This window comes from Plectropomus leopardus, chromosome 13 (genome assembly GCF_008729295.1).
Source record: "Plectropomus leopardus isolate mb chromosome 13, YSFRI_Pleo_2.0, whole genome shotgun sequence".
NCBI classification, from domain to species: Eukaryota; Metazoa; Chordata; class Actinopteri; order Perciformes; family Serranidae; genus Plectropomus; species Plectropomus leopardus.
Window position 1 is genome coordinate 30,870,835 of NC_056475.1, and position 21,232 is coordinate 30,892,066.

Genomic DNA, 21,232 nt, shown 5'->3' on the forward strand with positions numbered 1-21,232 from the left:
TATTTTTTAAATCGTGTATGTCAATTTTCATGTTAAAAAAAAACATTTCATGGTTCCAGCTTCTGCTATACACTGTATGTATGAGGACTTGCTGTTTTCCCTTTAATTATATTAATTATTTTTAATTAATTAAATGTTTACCTTTTTTACTTCAGTACATTTCCCTGAAATCACATTTTTGTTTTGTTGATTTAACAGTAGACCTACATCAGTTTCACTGCTGCTACAGTTCTTCTTACAGCTTTTTTTTGGGGGGTCATGTCTTCAGTCTTGTTCATGTGCCAGAGTCTTTGCATACGGCACAAAACCTGTCCTTATATAGTGCTAACAGGGGATTTATGATCAAGTGGGATTCATCACTGAGCACACCTTTTGATGGTTAAGAGCTTTTGGTGCATCTGGAGATGTCCTCTCTCTCATATTTTCTCTTATCAGAAAATTAAGAGACATGAGACATATTGCTCCGCAAGGCCCGATCTAAGCTTATGTGGTATAGATATTTTTCATTTCTAATAATTTAAAAGGGGTTGGATGGCTTATGAAGTATTCTCCTACTAGGACCATTATCTTTTCACAGGGTTGTCGATCCTGAAGCCTCCTCCGGTGAAGTGAGGTTTGCTGCTCAGCTGGGGGAGGGGCTCCAGCTGCTCCACCTGGGTCTTCATCCTCTGCTCACTGATGAGACACACAGAGCTCCAGCATATCAGAGAGGGAACGAAACTTTGTAAAATACACTGTGCATTTTGTACATATTAATGATCTTTAGTGATAAAATGTCTGGCTGAGGTTGCTTAGATGTAAAACAAAGATCAACCTCACCTGTGAAGCTTCTTCTGGCTGAGGTACTTCTTCTTGAAGTTTGCTAGCTCATTAGCTAACCTTTGATTGTCACTCTTGTACTCATTCATCTTTGAGTCGAGCATTCTCAGCTCGGCTATCAACGCCTGTGGATCAGAGAAAAAAACCTCAATTTGTCAGAGAACAGAGAGAAGCAAACAGGTATGTTTTACCAGACATCAGGTGCTGCATATATATATGGAAAACGGTAAATGGACTGTAGTTGTATAGCGCTTTTCTAGTCTTATTGACCACTCAAAGCGCTTTCACGCTACATTGTCACATTCACCCATTCACACACGCATTCACACACTGGTGGCCAAAGCTACCAAACTAGCAATTCAGGGTTCAGTATCTTGCCCAAGGATACCTAGACATGTTGCCCGGAGGAGCCGGGGATTAAAACACTGACCTTCCGATTAGAGGACAAACCGCTCTACCTCTGAGCCACAGTCGTGTGTTATTCAAAAAAGACACACGCACATGCACATGTACACACACACACACACACACACACACACACACACACACACAGATGAACTAACTAAAACAGTATTAACTCACAGGTCTTTATAGCAAAGTGTATCAAACAGCAAATGGACACAGAGCTGATAAAGTTTGTCTATTTTCCTGTTTTTAGGCGACTTGTTCTACATAATTGAAATCATTCCAGCACAATTCATGAGAAGGCGTCATCAGATCAGAAACATTCTGAGATTTACAATCTGTTGAAGGCCTCAATTGAGCAAAAATTTTAATAAAATGGTTTTTAAGTAAACACTGTCTGTTTTTATCGGGAGTAAGAATTTGGAAACACTGTCAAAGTCTTTAAAGGACATAGAGGATTGTGAGGGACAGAGAAAGAGATGAGGAATACCACAATCTGATGAGGTCAAATAAAAAAGACAACATAAAGTGAAGAGATGTGCAGAGATATGCTATATGCTTTGACAAGCAAGAAGAGGATGCGTGAGATGACCTTGAGCTTTTTGGTTCTCTCTCTGATGGTCCACTGACACTGCTGGAGCTGCTCAGCTGCCTCTGGACCCGGCTGCCGGGCCAGGATGTGCTTCAGCTCCACATACAGCTTCTCCTTTTCCTTGATGGGGAAACAGATGGAAGGAACATTAAGGAGAAGAGCAAGAGGAAAAATAAGTTAGAGTACATGCTATCTATTGTCAATATGTGGGTTTCAATTAACCCTCAAATTGAACAAACTGAAATTGTGAACATAAAATACCCCTAATGGAAACATCAATTTCATTGACATTTTGAAAATATTGCTTTTTTGTGCCAATCTGTAATGGAAACCTGCCTTGTGTCACCAGATTATACATGTGAAGGGCAGTGCACTGCTGTATGTCAAACTGTATTTCTTGATAGTGATGTCAAATCATGCCAGTCAGACATTGTTAGATGGGGGTAAAAACAGAGCATGTCCCATGGACAATGAAGCATCATCAGGTCATCACTGACATGAGTGACTACAGCACAGTATAACATGCAGTACATAACATAAAACATACTGCAGTTTAATAACATCAGAAACACAAGTTTCACTCTCAGCGGGTTCTGTTACATGAGAAATAATTTTAATATAAATAAAGCATCAATACTGAGTTTACTGCATCCTTTCAGATTTTAATGTGTCAGGGGCATAGGATGTGTACCTGGCAACATCACTGACACGCTATAGATGACTGTGATACAATACCACATACACTGAGCTACTGCCCCAGATACTCACAGCAACAATGTGTATCAATGCAGCGCTTAAAAGAGTTTCCAACAAATCCACTATTTCCTCCTGTGTGAGTAACATTTGCTAAAAACTACAGTGCCCAGCTGTTTAACCCTTTAAAACCTGAGAAAATTGGCTTCATTTCTTTCAAAACATGGGAAAAGGGCAATGAGCAACTTAGGAAACAATGACACAAAAATTTGCAAAAAAAGGCAAAAAGTACAAAAAAAACCCAAAACAAAACACAAAAATCATACAAAAAAGAAGAAAAAAGTTTTTAAAAGACAGAGAGAACAAACAAGGGGGGCAACCTAAAAAATGTGCTTAATAATAATAATGCAAAATAATTTTAGACATATAACTATGATAGTCATGCAGTTTTGGGGGCATCTTTTTTAAAAATATTTTTTTAAAGCTATTACTTTTTTGTAATTTGCAGAACAGTTCCTGGCAAGTTGCTCATCGCCTTTTTCCCCCAGTGCTCAGTGTTAGAATCTCAGCAGTTGGCTGCTGCACTGCCAATAATTTCTTTACAAATTCAATACAGCGACATAGTCCAGTGACAGTGGTCATGATATATGAACCAGTCCTATCACTCCCTTACCATGATAAGACAAATTAATTCAAAGAGGTGCATACAGTGTGTGTGAGTGTGTGCAGTGCGAACACACTGAGGAATTAACCTGTAATAGGAGTTCCTGTTCTTCAAGTTCTTGGGTTTTGGCGATGAGGCGTTTCTGTAAGGATTGAATCTTCTGGATGAGCTCATATTTGCCAGGGTCACTGCCCTGCAGGGGACAATCAAAATGTCATTGACCTGATCTTTTCCTCTTTAAATCCTAAAATTAGTATGCTTGAAGTGTGTGAATTATCCTTCCGATAAACATGAAATTAGAAAGGTCATATCACTGTGAGACAGACAAAAACAAATAGACGCCCGGGTTGAATCTCGTCTGTACCACTCCAAATTGTAATACACATTTGTATGCTGATGATACTGTTTTATTCCCCACCAGTTCTTCTCTTAATCAGGCTGTGAGAAATCTACAGACTGCTTTTGATACATTTCAGATCTCTCTCATCGGACATAGGCTTGTTTAGGCTGAATAAACTAAATGTATGCTGTTCTCGATGTCACTGAGGAATATCATGCCTACTCCCCATATCCAAACCCTTAAGGGTTCTGCAGTTGAAATCTTAGAATGTTGCAAATATTTGTAACTTGGACTGGATACCAGACTCACTTGTAAGACTCATGTGGAACAACTATTGAGCAAACTGAAGGTCAAAGTTGGTAAAATAGTTCTCAAACATACAAAAGTGAGCAGCATTGTATGTTGTTAATTTCTAAGGCTCTACTGCAAAAAAAATGCCTAGTTACAGTTTTAATGGTCTCAGGATAGTTTGACATCAGCTGTCCTGTTCACACTGTACTTGGAAAAAAACAGTTTCAAATATGATGCTGCATACAAATGGAATGAGCTCCAAAAAATGTTAGATTTTCTTATTCCATTTGAACATTTTATAAAGTTGCACTTAAGCACTTGCAATCACACTTGTAATTGCTATTCTTTAGTATAAGAATGTATGTTGTGCTTCGATCTATGTTTAACCTGTATGTTATTTCCATCTCAATGAGGATTAAATAAATTAAAAATAAATAAATCCACAGAGACACTATTAAACAAGTGCTTTACCTCCAGTCTCCTCCATCTGTGAATATTTATGGGCTTGAGCTGTTCCTCGAGGACGCTGTTCCTCGTCCTCTCTCTGAGCAGCTCTCTCTGCAGGTGGAACATCTCTCGCCTGCAACACAACTCAATGGTTGTTTATAAAGTTTTAACATATGTCAGACATAGAAAACAGAGACATGAGGAAAGATGAACAACAACAGGCTTTTCACCCTTGGGCTGGTAATGTTACAATCATGATGCAAAATAAATTGCTTTTTCTTACTGAGATAAGAAAAAACAAAAAGCTATGTTCACACTGGGGGCCAAAGTGGACTTTCTAGATCTTCATCATTCTATAAAATGAAAAAAAAAAATCAATCTGAAATTGCAAATGGGCACTGAGAACTGCCACAGGCAGAGACTCATGAAGCCCTTTGTCTCATTCACCTGCTGCCCATGCTGATTTGAACAAAGAAAAGTAAAGTCAATGAGTGAAAACATTTTTGGCAAAGTCTACACCAACATATATGTCTGTGGTAGGTCTAAAATTTTGTTGGTCTTGTGGGCCATGACCAATTAACATTGGTGTCTGATATTGGACTTGCATTGAGGACATAGTTTCATAGTGACAACAGGTCGACTGGAGTCCTAAAGTTAATTTCAAAAGCTTTATTATGGAAATGCTGGAGTTTAAATAGAAAAGAGCTCACTTTGGTTTAAAAGCAAGACGTTCAAAGAAAGTCATTCCTACCTCTGACTGGATCCCCCTCTGTATTGCTCTGTCTTTGAATCCTGCACTGCTGCTCTAAACACTGCACTTTGTGGTTCACCTCATTCTCTTTCCATGCTGTCCTCCTTCCCTACTCCAAATTCTTCTCTAGGAGAAATTCAAAGCTGACTGTCTCTGGTGACACTCTTGCTCAGTCATGTCCTCTCTGTGATACCTCAGGTCCTCTGTGTTGGGGACAGTCTTGTCCAGGATGCTCTTCTTGCGCTGCAGCCTCTTGACCTCCAGCTTGAGCAGGCGGATGTCATCCATGCGCTGGCTGTAGTGGAAGTCCCCCTTGCTCAGGATCGATTGCTGGATTCTAATCTTCTCGTAGAGCAGCGCACGCTCATCATTGCGGTGCAGCAGCTGCTTGCCCAGGCTGTCACGCTCTCTGATCACCTTCAGAGAAGTTTGGCAGAGAAATAATCAGATGAAAGTCTCTGTCTGTTTCTCTACTTTCTGTTGTCCACCTGCTTCTCTTTCCTTACCTGTTCCAGCTGTTTCCTCTGCTGGATCTGTTCAGCATCAGCGTCGGCTACAATCTTCTGCAGTTTTTGCTGTTCTGTTTTCTGACTGTCGACACGCTGCTTTGTTTCTTCCAGCTGGAACTTCATCAGCTGCAGCTCCCCCTGCAGCAGGACACACAGATAGAAGCACAACTACAGTATTAGGTAGAAAAGGTCCCGACAATGTTAAGGGACAGCAGCCCTAAAAAAGTGAAAAGCATTCAGGTTTAATGGCTGTTTTTCGCTTAGAACTGGTTCCATGGCTCCCAGTACTTGAAATATATTTAATTTGCATGGGGGCAAATGAACACACACAGTTTTACCAAGGAATTTCCAGGACTTTTCCATGACTGTGAGGCAAATGTTCAAAACCATAAATTCTCTGAAATGATTATTAATATATGTCAAAGGTTCTTTTCATGACTATATAATATCTCTTTATAATATATATCATTTAAGAAAAATAATGAATGAATTAAGAACAGCACTAAAACTGAATATTTAAATATAACCTAGGGGTTGCTGGTTTCTTTGTGGATTAAAATAAGTCGTGTCGTCAGACTTGCAGCCACTCGGGTGAAGAGAGGGGTGGAGTTATCAACCGATCACCCCGATGGTGGGGGAGGACGCTGGTCAGACCTGGCAGACCCAAACACATTGTGAGGGTCTGCTGGGAACGTCTGGCAGAGTCTCCCATCAAAAGGACCTTCAACTCCCGGCTCGGGAGTGCTTCGACCATGTCCCGGGGGAGGCGGGGGACATTGAGATCACACATTGACATTGAACCCCAGATTCAGGAGGAGCAATGCCGTTTTCGTCCTGGTCGTGGAACTGTAGACCAGCTCTGGACCCTTGGCAGGATCCTTGAGGGTGCATGGGAGTTTGCCCAACCAGTCTACATGAGCTTTGTGGACCTGGTGAAGGCATTTGACCGTGTGCTTCAGGGAGTCCTGTGGGGGGTACTCCGGGAATATGGGGTATCGGACCCCCTGATATGGGCCGTCCGTTCCTTGTACGACTGGTGCCAGAGCTTGGTCTGCATTGCTGGCAGTAAGTCGGACTCATTTCCAGTGAGGGTTGGATCTTGTCACCAATTCTGTTCATAATTTTTATGGACAGAATTTCTAGGCGCAGCCAGGGTGTTGAGGGGGTCCGGTTTGGTGACCTCAGGATTGGGTTTCTGCTTTTTGCAGATGATGTGGTCCTGTTGGCTTCATCAGGCTATGACCTCCAACTCTCACTGGATCGGTTCGCAGCCGAGTGTGAAGCGACTGGGATGAGAATCAGCACCTCCAAATCCAAGGCCATGGCTCTCAGCCGGAAAAGGGTGGAGTGCCCTCTCCAGATCGAAGATAAGATCCTGCCCCAAGTGGAGGAGTTTAAGTACCTTGTTCACGAGTGAGGGAAGGATGGAGCGAGAGATTGACAGGCGGATCGGTGCAGCATCTGCAGTAATGCGGTCTCTGCACCGATCTGTCGTGGTGAAGAGGAAGCTGAGCTGAAAGGCAAAGCTCTCGATTTACCGGTCAATCTTCGTTCCTACCCTCACCTATGGTCACGAGCTTTGGGTAGTGACCAAAAGAACAAGATCGCGGGTACAAGCAGCCGAAATGAGCTTCCTCTGTAGGGTGGCTGGGCTCTTCCTTAGAGATAGGGTGAGAAGCTCAGTCATCCGGGAGTAGCTCGGCTTTGGCATCTAATTAGGATGCCTCCTGGATGCCTCCCTGGCGAGGTGTTCAGGGCACGTCCCACCGGTAGGAGGCCCCGGGGAAGATCCAGGACACGCTGAAGAGACTAGGTCTTTCAGCTGGCTGGGAAACGCCTCGGGATCCTCCGGGGAAAAGCTGGACAAAGTGGCTGGGGAGAGGGAAGTCTGGGCTTCCCTGCTTAGGCTGCTGCCCCTGGGACCCCACTCCGGATAAGCGGAAGAAAATGGATGGATGGATGGATGGAAATTTGCTATTTGCAAAATGTATAACTTATCCAGGTTTTTCATGACCAAACAAATCCTGACAAAGGCTAAATGTGCTACGAAATACAATTTAAAATAAAGATTTCTCAGTAAAATGCACCTCTTTGTTCAGTGGTGCAAGATAATAAAGCTAATACAGATAATATCAGCACATTAGAGCAGATAGAGTTTGCCTGCTAACAAAGACTGTATGTGAAATATGATACGATATAAATACGTGGATGAATGTATTTTTAATAACTAAAAAACAGCGAGTATTTTTTTTAATCCATGTCACTCATAACTGGACTGCAAACAGCATTAACTTTAGGCTGCAGCGCAACAAATTAGGAAGAAACAATTTCCACAATTAAAACATACAAAAAAACAAACAATGTAACTACTTACTTAAGGTAGAAGCAAAAATGTCAAGGAAAGATGATAAAATCAACAAAATCTGCAAGTTTATAAAATGGAACAGGTAGAACAGTCCGCTTCTGAAATGCCCCCACTGTAGTTTGATGCTGACGGAACAAAACCTGGCAGCAGGTGGACCGCAAAGAACTATGCCAGGTGGAATTGTCCTTCCAACAACACAGCAGGATAATTCAGCAGGAGCAGCAACAGGATAATTCATCTAATTTTTCTCCTAATTTAAATGGATTATAACATGTAACTAATCTGTTGATGCTCTGGTTCAAGTGAAACCAAAGTTTTCCATGGATGTCAGTTTTTAGGCCACAACAAAGTTCAAAAATGTGGCCTGAAATGGTCACTAAGGCTTGTTGTTTTTAGCTAAGATGATTTCTGGAAAACTTGTGGCCCCTACTGGCTAGTTAAGGAGAGTGAGGTATATGAAGTATGAATCACTGCAACCACAAGAGGTCCTTGAGTACACAGACACATGTACACACAAATTACTTGGCTGATTGGTCCAGTAATTTGTGAGATTAGCTGCGAAGAGATGCAACACTTACACACACATGCACACACACATGCACAAGGAACGCAAAACCACATCCCATTATGAACCAGTGAGGCAGACTGCTGTACCTTGAGAGTCTCGTTATCCTTCTCTAAACGCTTGTTTTCCTGCTGATCCTTGGCAAGAGCCAGCTCCTTCCCGGTGATCTCATCTCTCAGTCGGGTGACATGGTTGTTCATGGTCTTTATCTTTCTCTTCATCTCTGCAATCTCTTCCTGAGGCAGCAAGTGGAAGGGGGAAAGGAAGTGTGGAAAAAAGGAAAAGTACGAGTACATATTATATACATATAGAATAAATGACTGCAACCAGTGTTCCAAAAATTCATAGTAACTGTATAAAGTTGCCCTGTCTGACAGCCAATGAATTAAATTAAATTACTTAAAAAATGCTCATTTTGTATAATTACATTAATCAGAATGAGGCATGAGTTTTGGAAAGGGGTTGTGCACATTTGCGCATTTCAATACAGCAATTAGTTGACTGAGAGTTGTTTTTGGTCAAAGTGCTTGTAATTCACATTTAACTGTTAAACAGATGATACAGCAGGCAAGCGGTAGATAGTGAGCGTGCGGCATTCACCTTTATCTGTGTTCTCCACAGACACCAAACACCATCTGAGGGTAGGCCCCGCTGGACACAAATTAGAGACCCGCTGCCTCTTTTACATGAACCAGCCTTGGCCAAAAATATATGTAGCAAACTGTTTCACTTGTATGACCATGTGTGACCGTTCTTCCGAATGAGCCCACAATGACTTCTGCAGCAACGGTGAATTATACACCTGGTAAAGCATGCAGTGACTATGATGTAATCAAAGACAAAAAGGCAGGCCAGTTGCCTGATGGGTAATAGAGGCCATTGGTGGACAGCAGGAACACAAGGTACACACACAGACACACACATTGATGGCAATTGAGGCGCCATGCAAGGCTCTGTCTTGCCACCAGGATCAACTTTGTGTCAGTGTCTTGCCAAAGGACACTTTGACTTGAGGAAAGAAGGATCCAGGGATGAGACCACAAATTCTGTGATCAGTGGACGACCTCATCCACTTCCTGTGACCAGCTGCGCAGTCATACCTGAGCCTCAATGAGGTTCTTGCTGTAAAGGTTCCTTTCAGCCACGACAGACTCCAGCAGGTTCTCCTGCTGTTTAAGCTTACACTCTGCCTCAGTGACCTTCTTCCTCCAGTCGAAGATCTCCCCCTCTTTTACTTCAACGTCACTCATTTTTTGTTGCACCTGTTGAAAAGAGGAAAGTTCCCATTAGACACACCAAGGATGATGGCAGGTTTTCTAAATGTGAGATGATAAGTGACTTGAAATCCTCTGTAGTGACATTAAGTCCAGTAATTGTCAGGAGTCATCACTTTTTAGTTTTGTTTCTTTGGGGCCAATTAGACCATCTCCACATGTCACATCAACATCTAAGTTAGAGCAGCACTTATCCCTTTTTCATCTCGATTCTCTCTCTTGTTTCTTTTTTTCTAACTTGAAATTGCATGTGGATGTTAACATTTTATCGATTTTCAGATATGAATACTAGTACATGCAATAAACATGAAGAAATAAATAAAATAAAATAAAATAAAATGTAGTAAAATAAAATAAATCCAAACAATGACATGCAACAAGCTGTCCCTTGTACTCAACCTGCCTTCTGCATGAGGCTGCTGGTCTCATTGATGTAGCGGTCTCGTTCTTTCTCCAGCTGTTGGATGATCTTGCGCTGCTTCTGGGCCTCCTGGCGGTAGCCGCTGATCTCGTGTTCCAAGGTCTTCTTGTCCTGCTCAAGGAGCTTCACCAGGTTCTGCTGTTTCTCTGTTGACAGCGCAGCTTTGACCATGTTCTATTCAATAGGCCATACACACAGATACAGGAACATGAACAGAAACACAAATAACAGGATAAAAAACCCCTGGGTCACTTCCACATGTCCACAGGTTACTGCTGTTCTCCACTGTCCATCAAAAACAATTTAATGACTAAAAATGTCAGTATACAGTCTACCCTGCACCATAACACAAACATGTGAGCCCCCCCATGTAACCCTGAGTGGGCCCTTTCCTGCAGCACAGAGCAGGCGAATTCCTCTGTGGTAAGTACCGACTCTGATAACGCTTCATGTCATGATGAGCATCCTTTGTGATCCTTTATGTAGAATTTTTAAAATTGTTACCATAATACTAGTTGACAGGCTGGGGCTGGGCCCATTTGGGCCCCCCCGCCTCAGGGGTATACGTTACAGGCCAGAGTTATCATGCAACTTTCTCTGTTTGCAGAAGCTAAGGCAGACCACAACACCTACCTTATTTAGAGTGTCTCTCTCTCGGATGAGCTCCTCTATAGCTTTCCTGTCAGTTTCAACTTGCTTTTGGGAAGATTCAAGATCTGTGGAGGGAGAAAGATGGACACAGTGTGTGCTGATGTTCAAAGCAAATAGTGTTGCATATTTTCTGTTAACTGGTTCTCTTTCTTGGGTCTAAGTCTAAATAAAATATTACATAGCAAATGAGAAAACAGTTTTAAAAAATGATTGTCGGACAGAATATAGAAGAGAAGTTGTGACAAGAAGATGTCAAGCACTATCTAAGGCTAGAGAGGGGGAGTGAGGCACTGTAAATACAAGAAAAAGAAAAAGAGAGAGCTGAGAGAAGAGACAAACAAACACGAAAATAATAGGGGACACATCCCTGTTGTTTGAAACAGTTAGTCCTGGTTTTCCTCGTATTTGTCACATTGACATGTTGACCACCTTCTGCCAGCTCCTTGACTCTAACCATCACCCCTGTGACCTCAGTGACCTCTGTTTATGTAACAGTGCATTTTTAGCCCTTCACTCCAACTTACACTCGAATGATCATATTTAAATCAATGGCTCCAAAACATTTTCCTTCATTAATGAGCAAACTGAGTGAAATGTACAGACATAGGCCTGATGAATATCATTTTGAAAAGTTACTTACACTATAAATCCTAAAGGCTTCTGTACCCCCCAGAAAGCTTTGGTGACCCCTTGAGGGGGTCAGGATGCCCAGGTTGGGAACCAGTGATTTAGAGAGAGAAGATTTTCTGCAAATGCTAATTCAGCTCAATTAGCAAACTTTCCCCTGAGATTCAAATTATAATACTGATACTATAAAAATACTAATTGGCTCTGTTATATTAATTTACTGAGTACTTTCTATTTGTTGTCTCTGTCCAAGCATCTTGCTTTCCATGTCACACACACATGTCACACATGAATATATGTTTTGTATTGAAGTGTGCATATGCATGCATATCCATATGCGCATGCATTAATGCGTATGCATGCATATGTGGGTTACCTTTTTGCCACACTTTTGTGTATTTAGATTGTGCTTGTATGTGGACACACATTTTTTATATGCTCATATTGTACTTTTATTACTTAGGATGAATTTTGAGGTTTCATCATCTCATGTTGGACATCAGAATCCTTTTAACTCTTTGAAACCTGAGCTTGATTGGCTTGATTTCTTTCCAAAACATGAGAAGAATGCAGTTAGAAACTTTATTTCCTTAATTTTAAAAAATTGTACAAGAAAATTACCTAACAATAACAGAAATAACAAAAAAAAAAGAAAAAAGGTGGATGAAACAAGGATGTGTCCTGAAAAAGTGCATTAATATTAGAAATAATTTTGTAAAATAATTTTCAATATATGATTATGATAGATATAAATATAGGATTTTTTGGAATTTTTCCTCTAGCTGTATAAATGAAATAATTGCAGAATATGAAGGTTTGAAAACTTGTGAAGACTTCTGAACGCAACACAAAAGAGCTGTTTGAGAGTGGTGAGCTGACAGGGAAAAGACAGGGCACCGCTGAGGGAGAGGAGGACTGAGGGACATAGACAGGATGATGGTTCAACTCTCCATGTGCATGTGTGTGTCTATGATAAAACATGGCAAGCTCCCGTACCTTTCTCCAGACCAGCGATCTGAGCTTTCAGTGTCTCCCTCTGCACGTCCACGTCAGCTTTCTGATCCTCCATCTGGTGGAATTTTTTCTGAATGGCTTCTCTCATCTTTATTTGTTTGGCAATCTCCTGTCGCATCTGATTCACCTCCTCTTCTCTCATCTGACGGTGGCAGGGAGGGAAGAGGTGTATGAAGCATTACAGACATTTATACATCCAAAGACCACATCTAACATTAGATTCAATTAGATAGGATTAGATTAGATAGATCTTTATTTCAAGCATGTAAAAAAGAAATCAGACAACAAATAAGAATAAATGAAAATGTGCAAAAAAAAAAACCCATCATCAGATGCCCACATATTCAGTAAACAAACATAAATACTTCTTGTCCGAAAAGGAGCGGGAGGAAGTAAATACTTATATACTTACATATATACATAAATACATACTCATATATGAACGCATACATTCATATACACGTATACTGTACATATATATACACACCCACATGCATGTATACACACATACACCTACATACACTCACATATATACACACCTAAATGCACACATATACACTGTACACACCTTGATCAAAACAAACAGGAATTAACACAAAAAAGAAGAACAAATCAATCTATATAAATACAAACACACATCACAGGACAAAGAATGACATCAAGAGAGAAAAACAGTTGCTCTAACAAAAGCAGCAGACCTGTCTTGTATCACTTCTTACTTCCCGTTTCCCTCTCGGTCCTACCAGCTCATATCCCTTCAATATATTATTTTTAAAGACATGTTTAAACTCATTAAATGATTTACATGTTTTCAGTTCCACACTACAGCTGTCCCATTAATTAACCCCTTTTACTGTAATATAATGATATTTCATGCTAGTCCTCACCAACTGTTTCTTGAACATTTAAGTTCCTCTCAGATCATGTGAATTTACCTTGATTTGAAACAACTTTTGGATATTATAAGAAAAGAGATGATTGTTAGCTCTGAACATGATTTTAATTATTTTTTAAGTCAACCAGATCCTTAAATTTAAGTGCTTTTAATTTGATAAAAAGTGGATTTATTGATTCTCTGTAAGAGGCATTGTTTACAATTCTTATGGCTCTTTTTGGAAGGATCCAAACTGGATTTGTGGTTGTCTTATATGTGTGTTCCCACACTTCCATCCAGTAAGTCATATATGGAAGTACAAAGGAACAGTACAGAATGTATAATGAAGTCTGTTTCAGGAGATCTTTGACGTTATATAATATTGCAATTGATTCGATATTTTGTCCTTGATGTATTTTACACGTGGTTTCAAGCATAGTTTATCGTCTATTATTACTCCAAGAAATTTGATTTCAGACACTCTTTCAATTTCCAATTCATTTATCATGAGTTTTTTGTTTGGGTCAGTCAAGCAGTTCCCAAAAATTATAAATTTGGTTTTATTTAAATTCAGTGTTAGTCTGGTAGAATCAAACCAACTCTTTAGCATTTTCAATATTCTTTCCACTGTATCCAAAAGTTGTTCCAAGGCCTAACCACAACAAATGAAATTTGTGTCATCTGCAAATAATATTGTCTTTAGCACTGTGGAGACTTCACATATATAATTTATGTACATAATAAACAACAGTGGCCCCAAAACCGAACCCTGGGTAACCCCACAGGTGATCTGTAGCATATCAGATTTGAAGCTATTGATCTGTACATACTGTTCCCTCTTTTCCAAGTAACTACTCAACCAAGAGAGTGCTACCTCTCTAAATCCCAGTCTTTGCAATTTTTTAAACAATAGTTGATGGTCTACAGTGTCAAAAGCTTTCTTAAGGTCTAGGAACACTCCTGCTGCATATTCCCTATTTTCTATTGCTGCTATTTCTGCCACAAACTCCATGAGTGCAAACGAGGTTGTTATACCAGCTCTGAACCCACATTGTTCTGCACACATTGAATTACTTTTAGTGAGGAATTCATTTAGTCTTTTATAGAATTTTTTTCCAGTATTTTAGAGAATTGTGGTAGTAGGGAAACTGGTCTATAATTTGAAATGACATGTTTGAGATGACCAGTTGTATCTGGTGACAGACATGTCTATCTGACCCGTAATCAAGTTTGAGTGAAAGTTTTATTGCCTTCAGTGTAGATCTTCCAGATGATGTCATCACTGATATTTGTCCAGATCATTAAGCTCTCTGAAGATCAGCACCTTTTCCTCCTCTGGTGATCCTTCCAGTTTTATGAATACCTTGCAGTTCAGTGTCCACATTCATTGGATCTTGTTTTGTTTCATCAAGAAGCATGTCTATCTTGCAATATCAGCATTTTTCTTTGTCAAATGTTCATTAACAAACACACTGATTCTCTTCAGTTTTCGCCCTTGTCTGAGTGGTGCTATTGTTTTTCTTCCTGTTCACGAAGCTTTTCGTCTTGTTTTTCTCCGGGGAGAGGATGACATGCTTCAGTGTCGCTGCTGTCCACAGCTACGCCTTTGCTGTTGAAAAAAGCTATCACCTGTTGTTCCAGGGAGTTTAAATCAGAGTCAGTATGCTCTCCACTCGCTGCCACCGCTGCCCTGGTGTAAGACCGGGGTCTGGTCTCCAGCCCACTGACAATTAGGTCATTCATACTAGAGTATTGCTCCAGGTCTGCTACGCACCCCTCCAACAGAGCCATCTTTTTGTCCTTTTCTGCATTAAGCTTTTTTTACTTCTTTAATCTCTCCCATTAGGTCCAGGATCAGTCTCTGCTGTCTAGAGATGTTTGTGATCTCTTCCGACATAAAGTTAAGTGACTTTTTTATGTCCCTTGAACAAGGCTTTCTTGGAGACATTAGGATTTTGTCACACTGAACATTCTGAATAATTACTTCAATTCTCAGGCCACCATAATGTTTAATGATAATGATGACCTAACTGATGATTAGTTCATTTAAAGAAGTATTTCATCAATATGAAGAGGGTCCTGCATAAATATAGGCATTGTCTGCAGTGGAAAGACACGAATACTTTTGAAATTGGTGCAACATCACCAGACAAAACAGAGGAAAGGGTGCTTTTGCTCAAGAGGCGGAAAACATACAACTAACAGAATGCACTGCATCACACTGGAACAATAAATGCTCCAGCTGTTAGGTGAGCAACAGCCCAAGGGCCAGCAAAAGGCTTCACCGTGGGGGGAGGAAGGATATCTATATCTGTGTGTGTGTGTGTGTGTGTGTGTGTGTGTGTGTGTGTGTGTGTGTCTGCATGCATGTACCTTGAGCTCATTTGAGTTCTGCTGATTTTCCAGGGCCAGATGTTCTTTGGCTGAAGAGAGCTGCTCACACTCCTGCTGCAGCTTGTTGTTCTTCACCTGCATCTGCTCCAGCTCTCTGGTGGATCTCTCATTCAAGATCTGCAGGACACAAACAGTGTGTCATCAGCCACATCATTTCATCCACAACGGTTTGTTATGGTAAATGAATAATAAAAGGTGCACAAGGATGCAATAAGATTAACAGTGTTTTTCAATGCACATGGATTTACAGTATAAACAAGTTTCCCAATGTGCCCTTAGTTTGGTTGGAAACATTTTGGTATGTAGGTTCATTTAACTGCATTTGACCTACACTTTGGCATACGTTTCTTTTTATATTATGCTTGTTGAAAAATCAAAATCAAAACTACAAGCAGTGCACAGGAGGTTGCTAAAACCCTTTGAAACTTGAGCAAATTGGCTTGATTAAATTAAGGCAATAAACAACTTGTTAAGAAATGTCCCTCAAATTGAAAGAAATAAATAAAAGGTCACAATAGACAGACCTGAAAATTAGTTTTACAGAAATGGAGGGAAAATTATCCAAAACAATAAGGAAAAATGTTTAGAAAACTATACTTACAATTGTTATAATTAAATATTTTAAATTATGGCTTGTTAAGCTACTTGTTGCCTCGTCCCTGGGTTTTTCTTTTGTTTGTTTTTTTTTGTTTGTTTTTTTATCAAACCAATTTTTCTAAGTTTCAAAGGGTTCAGTTGCTATAGCCTACACAGTCTCCAGATCTCAATCCAACTATACTGTCATTTTCATATGTGATGATAAATAAATGATGATAAATTGTAGCAGTTGGTTTCCTAATACAATATGCATCCGGTCCCGCTGCTCACCTTTAGCTCTTTGAGCTGCTGCTCCAGCCTCTGCTGCTCCTCTTTGGCTCTTTGGCCCTGCATATTCAGAGCTTTTATTTCCCCCATCTTTGCCTCAATGTCGCCGTGCAGCTGCTTCACCTCCTTATCCAGCTTCTCCTTCAACCTCATCTCCCTGGAAATCTCATTCTGTTGGACCTGGAGCTCCTGCTGGAGCTGGATTTAGATGCACAGAGCAGCAGCAAGTTAGTATTAGAAGTGGATTTAGTAAAGTAATTTGTATTGCTCGCTGTTGTGACTTTCAGAAAAATTCAAATATTCCAATACAGTCACTTGCATGGATGCAAATAATATTCCTTATGTGTATCTAGTTGATAAGTAAATGTCCAAAACAATGAAGAATCTTTGGGTGATGTTCCTGTTTATTGCAGAGTTATGAAATAGACCGAATTAATAACCTGGTAGAGTTACACTAAAATCATAAGTTCCTGCACGTGTGCTCACGCTGATTTCCCCACCACAGTAACTGTCACATACTTAACGGCACCTTTAATCCAGGTTGAACAACATTGTTCCTGTAAACAGTGTTAAACGGCATGCAGCAGGCTTTGAGGGATGTTTTTTCTCATGTGGTTGGTGTGTCAGAGGTATACCCAATCAGCAGCAACTTGCACATAAAACAAATTCTAGTAAATCTTTACTTAGGCTACTTCACATACTTTTTTTTTTACTCCACACTTGCTTTGGCAGTGTAGATATATCTTTTCCAAAGCCAATGAAGCTCCTTTAAATTAAACTGAATAAACTCCATCACAGGGCGGGCTTTTGGCATAAGTGATATAGGCGTTCGCCTAGGGCGCCATCTGCTGGAGGGGCGCCGCCAGTCCCCCTTGGCCTCGAGGGAAAATAATAATAAAATAATAATTTTCTATGCCCACTGGCGCCCTCACTTAGTGTTTTCTGTCTAGAAAAAAATATATTCATTAACATTACAAATAAATAAACAGTGACATGTTCCTAAATTATGTGTGAGCACGTGATGTGTCGTTATTGGGTGCGGAGGTGCGGGTTAGAGCCGGCCCTGCTCCATCATATCAAAAGGCAGTGTGCCAGCTTAACACTGCTGGTAATTCAATGCACCACTTAATAACAACAATACATTATAGACTATAGATAGATAGATAGATAGATAGATAGATAGATATACACACTCACACTACCATCTAGTGGTCAAAAATATTATAGGCTGCACATACAATATCTATACAACTATGCAAAATAGATCATAGAAACACAAGCACATCACAGGTCAGCCTGCTGTCTTGTGAGAAGTATTTACCTGAGAAATGTTCTCGAAGGCTCTGTCTTGTTGGGCTTCAATCTCCTGCAGGGTGGCCGTGGCCTTGTTCAGCTGTTCTCTCAGAGCCTCCACAGCTGTCTGCAGCTCATCCCTCTCCTTAGTCAACTCCTCGTTTGCTTTTAGTAATTCACTGAAACAGCAGATGACGGTTGGTTCCATCCACTTTAAGTACAGTATTTACAAAATAAATGATTCAGTGCACAGAGACAAGGATACATGCCTCACCTTTGTGCTGTGTCCATGGATGAGCCAGTCTGCTGTTCAGACATTTTTATCAGGTTGGCGACTTCTTCTTTTAAATTCCTGATGGTGTCTTTGTCCCTGCGTTCTTTATCATGAGCAGCATCAACCATTTTCCAGGCTTTGTCCAGCTCCTGAAATGTCAGCATAGATCAGTTTTTAGAAAGAAACACAATCAAACACCACATAAGCCATTAATTTGGATTACTGAGCTTTTATTTTACACAATTCCAAGTGTAATATTGTGACGGAGGATTAGGGCCATGTTAAAGGGAAAATGTTTTTAGATTTTAAGAATGAAGTTATAATATTACGAGAATTATGTAATTTCAAGGGAAAAAATGGTAACATTATGAGGAAAAAAACTAAATTTATGAGAATAAAGTCAAAATATGAGATTAAACTAGTAAATTTACAAAAAAAAGTGATATTACATTTTTAAAAGAATACATTTGTGATAAAAATGTAATATGAAATTAAACTCAGAAATTTACTAGAAAAAGAAGCTGTAGTATTATAATATTGAAATCATACATTAATGAGAAAAAAGAATATGATATTAAAGTCGTAGTTTCATGAAAGATAAATACACAGATTAAACCTGAGAGTTGGGTAGTATGGTGAGTCCTCCATCCATAATTTAATAATGAGTTTGATCGCATAACATTATGACTTTTTTCACATAAATTTACTTTTTTCTCATAATATTATGACTTAATTATTGAAATCTAAGAACTTGTTTTTATTTAATATGGCCATAATTCTCCATCATATAATGAAGTCAAATCAGGGTCATAAACAAATGCATGAATAAGACAACTGCACCATACTATAGCCCCTCATGTCCTGCTAATTTACCCTTTTTAGTGAAGTGATTGTCGTTTCGTCCTCCTGGGACAGTTTGAGGGCAGCAGCAACTTTAGTTGATGTGGACACAACCTCTGCATTCAGCTCCCTACACTTGGACATAAGTCTCTTCTCATTCTCTCTGGACTTCTTCAGAGCTCGGATCAGCTTTTCGTACTCCACGCGGACCTTGTCCATACTCTTGTCCCCCAGCAGCTCACTGAGGACCATGTGGAATTCCTCCAAGGACTCAAACATTTCCTCACCTTCTGGACCTGTCTCCTGGAAAGACAGCAGAGCAAAATGTGTGAGGACTGGTTTTAATTCTGTCTTTGTTTTAACTTACAGAAGGTTAAGTTAACCCCTTGAAACCTGGGAAAACTGGCTTGATTCCTCTTAAAAACATGGAAAGAAGGCAATGAGCAAGTTAAGATATCACCTGAAAATTAGCACACAAAACAACTTAACACCCCTAAAACAAACAACAATGACAAAATGGCAAAGTAAAAAAATAAATAAATAAAAAAAACCTCCTAAAACAAACAACAACAACAACAAAATGGCAAAGTAAAAAAAATAAAAATAAAAAAACAAACAAAAAACACTAGGAAATGACATGGGGGAAAAACTGCTTAAAATTATAATAACTCTGTAAAGTCATTTTTAATATATATAATTCTGAAATAAATAGTTCTCTGGACATTTTTGCTTACATTTTGAACAAAAAGATTTTCTAAATCTACCAATTTCCTGCAATTTTCTGTACATTTCTTGCCAAATTGCTCAGGGTTCAAAGGTTTACTCATATTTACTTTGTTAATATTTACTTTACTTAATTCTTGATTTACTCTATACTTGAGAAATTGTTTTGCATGCAGCACTAGAAAAATGATGTCGGTCCAGGTTTCAAAAGGGTTAACACAGAGAGCAGGGGACTGACAGTAGCTAGCATGCTAATAGTTTACTTTGCACGCGCTCTAATAGACATCAGATAAACTTTAGCCATATTTTGTTGACAATAGTTGCTACAGTTTAGCGAGCGTTACGTCAAATGTTATTTTGTAGTGTGTTTTGTTTCCTTACTTGTATATTTTTTATTTTACTTTTAACACGTTCGAAAACAAAATCATCTAAATGTAATCTATTATCCTCAGCCACCGTTTACGTTAAGTTGCCTTATGAACCTTCTGAAGTAAACCCTTTGACAGAGCACTTACCTCCATCACAAGAATCGAAAAGTCTCTAATGTGATTCACTGCAGCTGCTGTTAGTGTTGAAGAACTGTTGACGTCGGTCGCTCAGCAACTGCTGGTCTCGCGAGAGTCGGAGCCGCTGGTCTGCGAGATTTGAGATTGATCTTTCTATGTGATGGATGTATTAAAAGAGATCTACATTGTCAACAACATGCACTGTTACATAAAAGTAATCTATGACATGGAATGGAACCCAGTCTCTCAAAGTCCTTCTACCGAAAATGTTCACCAAAAAAATAATCGTTTCTTTTATTCTTTTGAAACCAGGTAATTTAAAGATAAAGTGATGTTTTCAAGAGCACAGGGGTTCACAAATGCTTTGGTCTAATTGGTACAAGAAATATATATTTTAGGGAGGATTGAAAAAATTGATATCTAAACATATCAACAAAATACTAAAATAACAGAAATAGCTGTGCAACATTATGTATTAAAGAGTTAGAATACATACAGAAGAGTGTTTGCTTAAGCACAACCATTGACCTCATGGTCTTATCTTGACTCGCCTGAAACACATGATAAACTGATGGATTTTTCAAATCTATTTCACACACCATGTCATTTCCATTTGGAGTTTTAGATGTTCCACAGAGAGGCAGCGTGATGACACACAAACTATCTATCTCACTAACGTTTTCACACAATTTCACGCCACAGAGTGTCTAAATAGTAGACCTGTGATTGATGACTGTGTGCTTGCTCAGAGCTCTAATTGTGATGAGGTAGCTCATGTGACATGAGTTAGAATGTAATATGTAAAGTTTCTGATCCTCTCCATCCAGTTGGTCAGCTGACTTTGCAGACAACAGTAGCTAATCCCATTATGCAACACTGTTGTAGTTTACCTGCAACACAATGTTTAATCTCCACATGAAATGTCACAGCTTTATACACAACTAAAAAAACACATTTTAACTTATGTTCATTCCACCCTCTGCTGTTAAAGATTTTTTTCTGTCTTGTCTGCAGGAAATTACATCACTAATATGTT

The 21,232-nt window shown here is 39.6% G+C and overlaps 1 protein-coding gene across 1 annotated transcript; it reads right to left on the reverse strand.

The window, feature by feature from the left end:
- Positions 1 to 258: 258 nt before the first annotated feature.
- Positions 259 to 20,267, reverse strand: cfap58 (cilia and flagella associated protein 58). The gene is made up of 18 exons (XM_042499855.1): positions 20,206 to 20,267; positions 19,001 to 19,270; positions 18,128 to 18,276; positions 17,882 to 18,032; positions 16,564 to 16,758; positions 15,676 to 15,813; positions 12,411 to 12,570; positions 10,770 to 10,852; positions 10,119 to 10,310; positions 9,542 to 9,703; positions 8,531 to 8,677; positions 5,509 to 5,649; positions 5,196 to 5,419; positions 4,276 to 4,384; positions 3,262 to 3,366; positions 1,817 to 1,936; positions 820 to 944; positions 259 to 675 (listed from the first exon to the last, which is right to left on the reverse strand). Exons 1-18 carry the CDS (start codon positions 20,209 to 20,211, stop codon positions 564 to 566), a joined length of 2,589 nt encoding a protein of 862 aa, XP_042355789.1. The 5' UTR covers positions 20,212 to 20,267; the 3' UTR covers positions 259 to 563.
- Positions 20,268 to 21,232: the final 965 nt, after the last annotated feature.